The sequence below is a fragment of the Chiloscyllium plagiosum genome, unplaced genomic scaffold, assembly GCF_037043375.1.
Source record: "Chiloscyllium plagiosum isolate Xiang-an unplaced genomic scaffold, Cpla_swu_hap1 HiC_scaffold_35, whole genome shotgun sequence".
In the NCBI taxonomy this organism is placed as follows: Eukaryota; Metazoa; Chordata; class Chondrichthyes; order Orectolobiformes; family Hemiscylliidae; genus Chiloscyllium; species Chiloscyllium plagiosum.
Genome location: NW_028270173.1, coordinates 16,968,895 through 16,982,338, shown reverse-complemented (window position 1 = coordinate 16,982,338; position 13,444 = coordinate 16,968,895). Strand labels below are relative to the sequence as shown.

Genomic DNA, 13,444 nt, shown 5'->3' with positions numbered 1-13,444 from the left:
ATTGGCAGAAACATATCTCCATACAGAAACACCTTCTGTGCTGCAAATTAGTTAAGTGCTCTGATAACATGACATGTATCACCTATTGAAAGTGTTCATTCCTCACTGGGCTCAAATCTCCAACTTGACACATGTAGGAAGCAGTCTATTTGGCATGAGAATGCATTACAGCTGGGATGGCCTTCTGTCAGTTCTCCTCTGACACCAAATCTTGCTACCTTTGCCAAACAACAGTGCTAAGTCAGACCTACTCCCCTCCCTCCTTCCTTCAGCCGCTCAGAAAAAGGCTATTTGCCCACATAACTTTGTATTTAACTTAACCATTTGACTCAATACATAATTGAAAGGCAGATTAAAATGCAGCATTTCCTCTGAACGATCTTCAAGGTTGATAAAGAGAACTGAAAAGAGGTATGCATTATCCGGACAAGTAAATATGGCAAATTTTCGAGCATTTTAACATCGCTACAAAAATGACAATACACCATCTACAACATAAAATTTGCACTTTTATTGAGCTAAAGAGAAAGCTAAAGAGAAAGAGCTAAAGAGAAAGAATCCCAGGTTTGCAAATTAATCAAACAAACCCTGCCGAGAAAAAAAAATTGCACAGCAACAAGGCAGCATGTCTACCCATAGAGTCGGCCAGATTCGCACCCCAGACCTTGGATAACGGACATCCTGCAACGTTATCAAGTAGCAGTTTATTTACTCTGCAGGATATGGGGATCGGAAACCAATCATACAGACCATCAAGGCCCAGCCGAAGCCTGTATAATGCATACCTCCCAGCCGCCAACCACGGGAGGTCACTGCATTACACAGATTACAGGGTTCGCACCTTGCTCTCCGCCCCAACCTCTGTGCAGCGCATGTCCAAACACTCCAGGGGGCGGGGATACATATATTACACAGGACGCAGGGTTCTACAATCAATCATCGCAGGCCAACCCTAACCCTGTGTAATGCATTCCGTAGCTAGCCCACAACAGATAGCCAATACGCAACACAGGTTACGGGGTGACGCGATCGATCGCCCGCAAACCTAAGCCCTGGATCGCGCATAACGCATTCCACTCAATCCAACGCCAGGGGGAGCAGATGCGTTGCCCAGGTTCCCTGGTCCCAGCTGTCAATCAGCCGTCTCCTTCCCCCTCTCCGCCTCACAAAGCGCCTCAGACCCATGGCCGCCGTGGACTCGGAACCGACGGAGCAGCAAAGAGCGGGGGAGGGGAAAAGGAAAAAGCCTCGGTTTTAAATGTAAGCCGGGATGGGATTTGAGCGGGGTTGGGCGAAGAGCAGCCTAAGCGTCCCCGGCGTTAAGTGGGGGGTCGCGGCGATTTTTTAAATCGGAAAGAGGAATTCCCTTCCCTCAGCGGCTGTCTCACCTCAGCATCCAGGGAAGCCATGGCTCCCGGCCCGTGACGTCATTGCGCAGCGGAGGGGGCGGGGCCTAACCTGCACGGGGGCGGGACCTGACCAGATGAAGGGGCAGGACCAGCCTTTAAAGGGCCAGTGCTTCTTAAAAGAGGGAGTGGGAAGTGCTCAAAGCACGTCGGAGCAAATTACTGCAGATGCTGGAAACCATTCTGAGAACAACAAAAGCTGGAGATCACAGTGAATTCGACAGAACCCGTGGAGGGAGAGAAATAGCGCAAGCTAACGTTTCGAGTCCAGATGACTTTTTGCCATGTAGAGGTTTATAAAATCATGAGGGGCACGGATAGGATAAAGAGACGAGGACTTTTCCTGGGGTTGGGGAGACTAGAATTAGAATTAGAATTAGAAAGATATAAAAGGGACCTAAGGGGCAACGTTTTCCACCCAGAGGGTGGTGTGTGTATGAAGTGAGCTGCCAGAGAAAGTAGTGGAGGCTGGTACAATTACAGCATTTAAAATTAGGATATAATTAGGAAGGGTTTAGAGGGATATGGGCCAAGTGCTGGCAAATGCTCGCAAGACAAAGCTCTTCACTGTGCCTCTGTACATATGACAATAAATTCAATTCAATTCAATTCAAATGGGACTAGATTAATTTAGGATATCTGGACAGCATGGATGAGTTGGACAGAAGGGTCTGTTTCCATGCTGTACATCTCTATGACTCTTCATCAGAACTGAAATGAAATGGGGAAGGGATAGTATCTATGTTAATGTTGGGGAGGGGTAGGTGGAGAGTGTAGAACGCTGAGGGAGAAAGGATGTTGATAGTTCAGATTAAGTGCTGGGAATGTGAGAATGCAGAACAATGATATCTCTAACTGCCAGACTTGAAAGAACAAACAGTCCCACTGGTGTTGGGCAAGGGGAGAGAAAACATTGTGACGGAGAATGTAACAAGTGAAGCTAATAAAAAGGCAAAGAATGGGGGGTTGGTTCACAATTTGAAGGTGTTGAACTCAGTACAGTATTAAATCCAGAAGGCCGTAAAGTGCCTAGTCTGAAGATGAGGCTGGAGGTATTCTGCAAAGGGGTCACTCAGTCTATGTTTGGTTTCTGCAGTATGAACAGTCTGGCTGACAGCTTTTCAGAACGCCTTCAGTATGTGTGCAAGCACAACCCTGTCTGGCCTGCAGCCAGTCATTTTAACATAGTGGCCTGCTTGCATGCCCACTTGTCTGACCTTGGCACCTAGAGTCAATCATAGTGCAAATTGAAGGAATAACATCTGATCTTCAGACTAGGCACTTCACAGATCTCCAGCATTTGTTATGCTCAGCCCATGGTTGGTTATATCAGAGAATGGTTACTAGAAGTTACTAGCCTATAGAAGGAGTTCTTTTGACCTGTCGTATTCGTACACAGAACAGGTGTCTAAATGAAAACAGAAAGGCGGCATACAGGTAATTGGGAATGCTCATGAAATCTTGGAAAACCCAAGAACTATGGATGCTGAGTATCAGAAACGAAAACAGAAATATAGGAAAACCTCAGGTTTTGCAGCATCTGTGGAGAGAAAGCAGAGTTAACTTTTCAGATTCAATAACCCTTCAGAACTGTCCAGAACAAGCTGCTACACCTGCTGAGTTTTTGTAACTATTTCAGTTTTTTGTGTGTTATGGAAGTCAGGATGTGATTTATTTCAAGGGGGTTGCAGTATGAGAGTTGGGACATCTTACTGTAACTGAACAAGGTAATGGTGAGACCATATCTAGTTTACTGTGATATTTTTGTCCCTTTTATTTAAGCAAAGGTATCAAGCAGAGGCAGAGAAGATTCGGGAGGATTATCTCTGGTATAGAGACATTGTCCTCTGTGCAAGGGCTTAAGAGGCTGGGACTCTACTCAACGGTGTTTAGAAGAATGAGAGGTGATAGCATTGAAATATATAGGATGCTTAAGGGACTTGACAGGATAAATGCTGAGAGGATGTTTCCTATCATGGGAGAGTCCAGGATAGAAGGCAAAGTCTCAGAATAAAACACCACCAATTTTAAGACAATGAAGAAGTGTCTTTGTAATTCCTTGCCACAGATAGCTATGAGAGTAGAATCCTTATGTATATTTAAGGTTTAGGTAAATACATTCCTGATCGTTAGAGTAATGAATGATTATAGGGAAAATACAGCAAAGTAGACATTAGGAATGTCAGAATATTGGAGCAGGCTTGAGGGACCTACCCTTGTTCCTATATCAATGGTCTTAATACACACATCCAGAGACACTCCTAGTACCTCTGCACTCAATTCCTTTTTCAACCTAACTCCCTCTTGAATGCCTTGATTGAAACTGCCTCCATGCATTCTCAGGCAGCACATGCATGCGATATTTACTGCTTGCTACATGAAGATGTATCTCTGTTGTTTCTTTTTTCAATTTCCTTAACTCTGGACCTTCTCAATGAGCAATGGGAACAATCTTTTATCTATGTTGTCCAAATTCCTCATAATTTGAATACTGCTGTCAAATCTCCTCTCTTCTGCAAGAAAAACAGTCTCAACTTCTCCAATCAATCCAAATAACTGAGGTTCCTCATACTTGGACCTATTCTTGCTAATCTTTTCTGTACTTCAATGCTTTCTTGTATTTCCAAGAACTGGATTCAATACTTTAGTAGCAGCTGAAGCACTGTCTTTCACAAATTTAGCACAACCCCCTCTTGTAGTCCATGCTCCAATTAATAATGCCTCGGATATAGTGTGCTTTATCAACAATGCTGTTCCCCTCTCCAATGTCTTATTCACATGTACATCAAATTCCATCTGCTCCTGTACACTCTTTATTTTATATTGCCTGTCTGTATGCTTTCTACCAAACTCAATTTCCTCAGGGATATCTACACTGAAATTAATCTGCCACTTGTCTGTCCATACCACCAACTTGTTTACATTCAAAATGCTTCCAAGTTTTGTGTGATCTGCAAATTTTGTAATTGTGCCCTGTGCATCAAGGTCTAGATAATTAAAATATGTCTTAAAGAGCAAGGCTACCAGCACTGATCTCTGGGGAGCTACACTCCTTCCAACCCAAACGTACCCATTCACAAGTATTTTTTGCATCCTGTCAATCAGACAATTTGAAATCCATGATAACATTGTCTTTTTATTCTATCAACCATAACTTTGCTCACAAGTATGTAGTGTGGCACTGTGTCAAACTATTGTATGTCCGAGCACATCATATCTATAGCATTACTTCCATCAATCCTTTCTGCTACCTCATTAAAAATCTCCAGCAAGTAAAACAGCATATTCCCTTAACAAATCTGTGTTGGCCTTCCTTAATTAAATCTGCATTTGCCCAAATGGCTATTAATTTTGTCCTGAGTTCTTTTTTTCCCCAGATGCTTCCTCACCAAAGTTAAATTGACTGGCCTAAACTTCACACCTTTGTTTTGAACAAGAATCTGACATTTGCAGTTCTGCGGTCCTCTGGCACCACCTTGAGGAGAAGTTCTTTATACTTTCTCAAAACACTTTCCCTGTTGTGCCCTTCACATTCTACAGGTCTACAGCCCCACATTGTGACAACTCCATGATTCTCGTGTGGCTTTGTAAATTCCTTGCAAATTTCCTTTCCTCTGCAGCCTTCCCACTGGGTGGGCCTATGCTAACAGCCTATGGGCTACACAAAGCAATTGAATTGCTCCTTTTCTGTTCTCTTGGCTCGAGCAAAATCGATTGTCTTTGATCTCTCTGGGATACCCTTTTTTCTCCTGCACCTTTTAACTCGTATTGCCACTTCTTGCCTTTTTATTCTTCCCTTTCCTGAGCACCTTGTATGTTGGAATATTTAACATCTCGTCCTGCCCTTCTTTGAGCCACAACATTACATTTCCACATGACAATACCAAATTGTGAGGAGGGATAGTTTGGCCTTTATTGCAAGGGAGTTGGGAAGACAAGAATAAAAGAAGTCCAGCTGCAGCTGTACAGAGCTTTCAATGGACCACATCTTGTGTGCAATTTTGGTCTCCATATTTAAGAGACTTGGATTTGGTACAGAAAAGATTCATGAGATTGCTCCCTGGGATGTGCAGGTTGACCTATATCACAAGGCTGAATAAACTGGACCTATATTCTCTGGTGTTTAGAAGACTCAGGGGTGATCTCAATCAAACATACAGCATTTTAAAGTGGCCTTTACAAGATTGATACTGAATGGTTGTTTGCCCTTGGATGGGGAATCTAGAACAAAGGGCAGTGTTTCAAATAAGAAGTCATTCGTCTAGAATCAAGATTAGGAGAATTGCTTCACTAGAGGTTGTGAGTCATGAATTACTTGACCCGAGATGAATATGGATGCTCCATCATTGAGTATATTTAAGGCTGAAATGGACAGCTGGTTTGATCACACAGGAATCAAAGGGTTGTGAGGAGTTGTGAAGAAGGGGATTTGAAGCCCAAGGTAATCCATGCTTGTACTAAGTGGTGGAGCAGGTGCTGGGAACTATATAGATTCCTGCTGTTAGGTTTATTGTTTCACTGCGAAGGAAAGCAATCAATTCGAGCAAGATGTTAGTAAATTTACAGAAGGGTCAAATATTTGACAAATGATGCTTAATATGTAAATATGAAATAATGCATTTTGTAGAAGATAGGAAGGGCACTTACTGTGTGCAAATCCAGGTAGGTTAGAGGGACAAATTAATCATGGAATACAAATACATCAGTCATTACAGATTGAACCACTTTTTAGCAAAACCATTTTTTAAAAAAAAACAAAATAAACACTAGGCTTTGTATCTGGTTGAACAGGATTGCAAAGCAGAAAAGCTACACAAAACCCACTTCAGATGTTGGCTAGACCACATTTAGAGGTCGACATATTACAAATAGGATTTGTAATATTTTACAGACAGTGAAAAGTGTGCAGAGTAGATTCATAAGGACAATCAGAAAGAATTGACAGGCTGGCACAGTCCTCTTTATTTTTCCTGAAAATGTGGCAGAGAGGTGGCCTAATGTATTTACAAGTAGGAAAATTTTGACAGTGTGGATTCTGAGAGCATGTTTAATCTTTTGGCAAAGACCATAAACCTTCAAAAAAGGTCCGGCATGGCAAACTGAAAATGTTAAAGATCCTGGGTAACTTGGCAAGCTGGATCCAAAGTTAGCTTGGTGGTAGGAGACACAGGGTGGTGTATGACTCGAAGTTGTTTTGCAGTACTGTACCACAGGAATCTTGCTGGGTCCATTATTGTTTGTGACATATAAATTGTATAGATGAGAATGTGGGTGTATGATAAATCAGTTTACAGATAACACAAAGATTGGCCAGGTGATTGCCAGTGATACGGGAAGTCTTAGGTTACAGAAGGCAATAGATGAGTTGGGCAGATGGATTTTAACTCTTAAAAATGTGAGGTGATGCAATTTGGAAGAAGTAACAAGGGAGTACTCAATGAATGAAAGGACAGGAGGAACAGAGAAATCTTGAGGTGATTGTCCATAGATCTCTGTAGGTTGTAGGGCAGGTTATTTGGGTAGTTATGAAGGCACACAGGACACTTGCCTTTATGAGTTGTAGCAGAGATTACAAGAACAGGGAGGTTATGTTGGAGATGTACAGGGCTTTGGTTAAGACACACCTAGACTTTTGTGTGCACTTCTGGTCACCACACTTTAGGGGGTGCAGAGGAGATTCATCAGGATGTTACCTGGGATAGGGCATATTTACTATGAAGAGAAACTGGGTAAGTGAAGTTGCTTACTTTAGAATAGAAAAGACTGAGAGGCAACCTGATTGAGGTATATCAGATTGTGAGGGCATGGACAGGTTGGATAGAAAACAGCTGTTTCCCCCTTGTTTGAATAAGGGGGCAACATTCTAAGATGGGAAGCAAGATGATTAGAAGGGATTTGAGGAAAATAGTTTTCACCCAGTTGTGGTGGGAATCTGGAGTGCACTGCTTGGGAGGTAGTTGAAGTGGGAAATCTCACAACCTTCAAAAAAAAAACTTGGATGAGCACATAAAATGCTATAACATTCAAGGATATGGACCAAGTGCTGGAAAGTGGAACTAGTATAGATTTACAGACAGTTTGTCATAGACTCCCTAGTGTGGAAACAGGCCATTTGGCCCAACATGTCTATACAGAACTTCTGTAATGTATCCCACTCAGACCAATTTCCCTACCACTCTACATTTCCCATGACTAATGTACCTAACCAATACATTTTCAAACACTATGGGCAATTTAGCATGGTCAATTCACCTAACTTTGCACATCTTTGGACTGTGAAATGAAACTAGAGCACCCAGAGGAAACCCATGCAGACACAGGGAAAATATGCAAACTCCAGACAGTCACCTGAGGCTAGAATTTAACCCAGGTCCCTAGCACTGTGGGGCAGCAGTGCTAGCCACTGTGCTACCCTACTTGATGGGCAGATAGGACTCTTCTGTCCTGTATTCTTGGTTCTATAACTAAAGATCCAATAAGAAATTCAGGAGAAACGTCTTTTTCCTGAAGGATGTGAAACTCACTCCCACAGACACAGATTGAAACTAATGCTGCACATTGCACAGAAGAGGAAGTTAGTGAGCACAAGAGGAAGAAGGGATTGAAGGGTAACAATGATAGGTTTGTCATAGAATCACGAAAGTGTGGAAGCAGGCCATTCGATCCATTGAGTCCTCACCAACCCTCTGAAGCCCACAATCCTGCATTTCTCATGGCTATTCCGCTTAGCCTGCAAATCCCTGGACACAGCATAGCTAATTCACTTAACCAGAACATCTTTGGACTGTGGGAGGAAACCAACAGACAGGCAGAGAATGTGCAAACTCCACACTGACAGTTGTTCAAGTGTGGAGATTTGGATGATTTGATTTTTTTATTGTCACATGTACCCAAGTACAGTGAAAAGTCTTGTTTCAGGTGCAGTACAGCAGATCATAACAGTACAATGACACAAAGATCTCAGAGTGATTGAACAGCATGAGGAATACAAAGTTACGGCTGCAAAGAAGGTGCACAAAAAGCAAAATCAACAGTAGATTTGAAATTTGAGAGGTCCTTTCAGAAGTCTAAAAACAGCTGGAAAGATGTGGGTAGACTCCATTGGCGCATTACACGTGACACCGACCGGTTGGGCGGAATTGTTTTTGTTTCCATGTCCCCCTTGGTGGTTATTTCTCAGGCGCAGTTTCACCAGGGCCTTTGACATTTTTTTTGTGTGTCTCCCTCTCTCTCTTCATTTCGAACAGTTCGAGAGGCCATGGCGCCGAGAGAGGTCCTTCAGTTCCAGTTCCTCCACCACGAGTCGACGACCCTGAACAGGATGAACCAACTCCGCGTGGAGGAACGTTTCTGCGACGTGACCGTGGTGACAGGCCAGCTGCGGTTCGCGGGGCATCGCGTGGTGCTGGCCGCGTGCTCGCCGTTCCTGCGCGACCAGTTCCTGCTGCAGCCGTCGCCAGAGGTGCGCGTGGCGCTGAGCGAGGGCACCGAGATGCTCTCCCGCCTGCTGCTCTCATGCTACACGGGCTCGCTCGACGTGCCCTGCGGGGAGGTGCTCAGCTACCTGACGGTGGCCAGCTACCTGCAGATGGACCACGTGGTGGAGGAGTGCAGGCGCGCACTCTCCACGTGCATCGACCCCCGCATCAAGCTCGAGGACGACAGGGTGACCGTTGGGCCTCACGCTCGGGCCCAGGAGGCGTCCGAGGCAACCGACGACGATGACGTTTACGTGGTCATCGAGGTGGACGGCCCGGCGGCGGCGGCGGAACCTTCTCGAAGCCAACCCAGCGACCCCCGGCAGGAGGCCCACCCCGAGCTCTCCGAGGCTGCCGAGGAGGAGGAGGACGGCTCTGTGCTGATCGGTGGCAGGGGCTCCTCCTCCGATGAGGACAGCTCGGCGGCCGAGGAGAGCGGGCCCCCCCTGGGCCGCCCCGCCTGCCCGCGGCCCATTCACTGCAGCGTGTGTGCGCAGGCCTTCCAGCACCCGGAGCATCTGGTGGCCCACATGAAGGCCCACAAGCTCTTCATGTGCCCCAGATGCGGCAAGGTGTTCCACCAGCGGGTCAACCTGGCCCGCCACATCCACGTGCACACCGGCATCAAGCCCTACCTCTGCACCGTCTGCGGCCGCACCTTCACCCAGAACCGATCGCTCAAGGACCACATGAACCTGCACAGCGGAGCCAGGCCTCACTGTTGCCACTACTGCCACATGAGCTTCGCCCACAAGCCCGCCCTCCGCCGGCATCTCAAAGAGCAGCACAGCAAAACTACAGCTGACAACTGTAGGTTGGCCCTACTCGGCACGGCCAGCACCTATGCGGAGCCAGTGTAGAGGGACCCTTAACTCTGTACAGACCTGTCAGGTCCTTGCTGTGCACAGATCCATAAGGGTCTCCCTTGCTCTGTGCAGTCCCATCAGAATCTGCTTCACTCTGCACAGTCTCATCATGGTCTCCCTCGTTCTGCACAATCCCATCAGGGTCTCCTCACTCTGCACAGTCTCATCAGGGTCTCCTTCGCTCTGCATAGTCCCATCGGGACCTCCCTTGCTCTGCGCAGTCCCATCGATATCTCCCTCACTGTTTACTGCTGTTGGGATCTCCCTTGCTCATGCTGTCAGGTTCTCTCTCACTGGGTCTGGTGTCAAGGGCTCTCTCTGCAGATTCCCATTGGTTTCGCACTTGCTCTGTGGTTTCCATTGGTTTCTCTCTCACTGTGTGGTTCCCCATTGGACTATCCCTCACTTTATGTCAGGGTCTTCATCACTGTGCAGGCTCCTTTAATCTGTGGTCACCCATTGGGGCCTCCCTCACTCTGTGGTCTCCTATTGGGGCTTCTGAATCTGGTGTTAGAACATAGAAGAATACAGCGCAGTACAGGCCCTTTGGCCCTCGATGTTGCGCCGATCCAAGCCCACCTAACCTATACTAACCCCACTATCCTCCATATACCTATCCAATGCCCGCTTAAATGCCCATAAAGAGGGAGAGGGAGAGTCCACCACTGTTGGGCTGTCCCTCACTGTAGGGGCTACTCTCAAGTTGTTCTCATGCGTAGAAAGCAGAAGACCAGAGAAAAGCTTTCCTTTCTACCTCCTTCCACAATCTTAGAATATGCCAAAGAGCTTTATAGCCAATGTTGAAATGTGGAAAAGCAGCAGACAATTCTGTGCATCACATGAGAATGAATGGACCATCTGTGTCTCATAATGGGATGTTTACTCACGCTTATATATTTTTGCCCAGGACACTGAGGATAGGTCCCCTGCTCTTTATCCTAACGGTCCAACAGAGTGGAATGATGTGGTTTTGGCTTAACACCTCACGCAAAAGTTGGCATGAGCTCCTACAATGATTGTCCTTAAATGTAGAATAGTGTTTCAAAGTTTAGAAGTTCTTCTTAAGATGCCTGTTACAGTAGGAGCTACTTATGGGTGTGAATTTAATCCGTATATCTGTATATTAATTAACAATTGATTGTTGAATTGGTACTTTGTTAAATTACATTTTTTTAATTGTTGTAATCCTGGATGAGTATTTATGTCTTCCAAATTTGGGCTGTTTCCTTTTAGCACAGTTCAATACTTTTAATACAGATTCCCTCCATTTTGTTTTTCCCAATGTCCACAGGTTTTTCATGTTTTGCTCTTGGCTACTAATCCAAAGAGCTTGCATTCCAATTCAAGTATGATATTTTCAGAATTTAACCTCCTGGTGTTTTAATTGTTTTATCATTAAAATTGAATGGGAATTGCCATCTGAAACCCACCCAGTTCGCTTATGTCTCCTCAGGGAAGAATTATAGAATCATGGAATGTTTACAACGCAGGAGCTCATTCAACCTATCATGTATGTAACAGCTTAAGGGATTCGCCTTCTGCCACTCTCCCTGCAACCCTGTATATTTTATTTCCTTTTTCAGATTATAATCCAATTGCTCTTTGAAAGCTACGACTCACCTTCTGTCTAACACAGTCTTGGTCATTCCTAATCCAAAACACTCACTTTATAAGTCTTTTTCTCTCCTGTCTCTGTTGTTCCTTTTACCAATTTCCTTAAACCAGTGCCCTCTTTTGTGATTATTTCAAAAGTGGGAACAGTTTCTTCCCCATCTGCTCTGTCCAGACATCTTACAGATTAGATTAGATTAGATTAGATTAGATTAGATTACTTAGTGTGGAAACAGGCCCTTCGGCCCAACAAGTCCACACCGACCCGCCGAAGCGCAACCCACCCATACCCCTACATTTACCCCTTTAACCTAACACTACGGGCAATTTAGCATGGCCAATTCACCTGACCTGCACATCTTTGGACTGTGGGAGGAAACCGGAGCACCCGGAGGAAACCCACGCAGACACGGGGAGAATGTGCAAACTCCACACAGTCAGTCGCCTGAGTCGGGAATTGAACCCGGGTCTCTGGCGCTGTGAGGCAGCAGTGCTAACCACTGTGCCACCGTGCCGCCCACTATTTTAATTTGCTCAATCAAATCTCCTCTCAACTTTGTCTTCATTGTAGAAACCTGTCTCAATTTACTAATCTACCTAGCTGAAATTGCCTATCCCAGGAACCATTCGGCGAATTTTACCTGCATCTTCTCAAATGCCTTCATATCTTTTTAAAAGTGTGGTCCTCAGAATTGGATGCAGTACACAGTTGAGGCCAAATAAGAGCTTTGTAAAGATTTATCAGTGCCCCTGTTATGACACCCATGACTTTGATTTCTTAACTACTTATGCCCAACTTTTCTGCCATGTGAAATTACATATGCACAAATATATCTAGGTCCCTATGCTACAGCAGCTACTTTAGTGTTGTACCATTTTGTTCAATATAGTATCGCTATTTACCAAAATGGATCACTTCAGAATTCTCTACATAAAATTGCAAATGTCCCCATCGGTCTATTCTACCAATTTGTCTCTGGATTGTCACTTGACTCACAATCCAAAGGCCCAGACTCTAGTGTCAGCCATGAGTTCAAACCCACGCACACACCCGGCAGCACCTGGTGGAATGTTAATTCGGTCAATAATTCTTAAAAGTAAAGCTAATCTCAGTAACAGTGTCTTGAAACTACCATCATTTGTTGTAAAAACCCATCTGGTTCACTCATGCCATATAGAGAAGGACATGTAGCACCCTGACCTTGACTGGCCCACATGTGACTCCAGATACATAATGTGGCTGAAGCTTAATTGCCCTCTAAAATGGCCCATCACGCTAATCAATTTCAGGTTAGGGTAGGGGGGAACAAATGCCGGCCTTGCCACTGATAACCATTAAAAGAATAAAATATGTAACTGTCTGAGGGTTTTGTGGCACTGGAAGTGTCCCTATGTCTGAGAAAGAAGGCGTTGGTTCAAGTCTCGCCTACTCTAGAGGTGAATAATAACATCTCTTAACAAGTTAATTAGGAGATATCTATGATCATCCATGTTCTTTTGAAATTCTACTCTGTCTTCAACATGTGCTATATTTCCAAGTTTCTCACAATCCAGAAATTTTGTAAGCATGCTATCCTTGCCCAATTTGCATCTATATTTGACTTCAGGCTTATAACAAGGTGACCTCTTTCACTGCCCTATTAATTCACTTATCAAAAAGGCAGCCCACCAGCAATTTTCTCCAGGCTGGTAAATGGGAAAAGGGCTCTAAACACTGCCCTTGCAAGTCACACTTACATCTCAAGATGATATTTTTCTTTTATATGTATAGGATGTAGGCCCAGGTTACTCAGCATGTCATCATAGGACAATCCTCTCAACCCAAAGATCGATTTAGTGAATCTTCACTACTGTACCAATGCAAATATATCCTTCTTTAAATAGAGAGACCGAAACATAGAAAGTAGAAGCAGAAGAAGACCATTTTGGTCTTCAAGCCTGTCCAATACAATCAAGATTTGAAGATGCCGGTGTTACACTGGGGTGAACAAAGTTAAAAATAACATAACACCAGGTTATAGTGCAACAGGTTTATTTGAAAGTATTTCAGACACCATCTCAAAGCCATATTCCCAATTTCTCA

At 44.6% G+C, this 13,444-nt stretch overlaps 2 protein-coding genes across 2 annotated transcripts in view; one reads left to right on the top strand and one right to left on the bottom strand.

Annotated features, from left to right (window-relative positions):
• LOC122541532 (uncharacterized) overlaps positions 1-1,421 on the bottom strand; it is a 44,415-nt gene extending 42,994 nt beyond the window's left edge. The window contains exon 1 of the mRNA XM_087978703.1: positions 1,389-1,421. Coding sequence (XP_087834829.1) covers positions 1,389-1,409 — 21 coding nt within the window. The 5' untranslated portion in view covers positions 1,410-1,421. The remainder of the gene's footprint in view (positions 1-1,388) is intronic.
• On the top strand, positions 1,117-12,714 carry LOC122541418 (zinc finger and BTB domain-containing protein 12-like). The gene is made up of 2 exons (XM_043678176.2): positions 1,117-1,260; positions 8,654-12,714. The coding sequence occupies exon 2, from the start codon at positions 8,665-8,667 to the stop codon at positions 9,742-9,744; it is 1,080 nt and encodes a 359-aa protein (XP_043534111.2). The 5' UTR covers positions 1,117-1,260; positions 8,654-8,664; the 3' UTR covers positions 9,745-12,714.
• The last annotated feature ends 730 nt before the right edge of the window (positions 12,715-13,444 follow it).

Bases quoted from the DNA above. Each gene is read 5' to 3' on its own strand.
- LOC122541418 (XM_043678176.2), top strand. From the start codon at position 8,665: ATGGCGCCGAGAGAGGTCCTTCAGTTCCAGTTCCTCCACCACGAGTCG.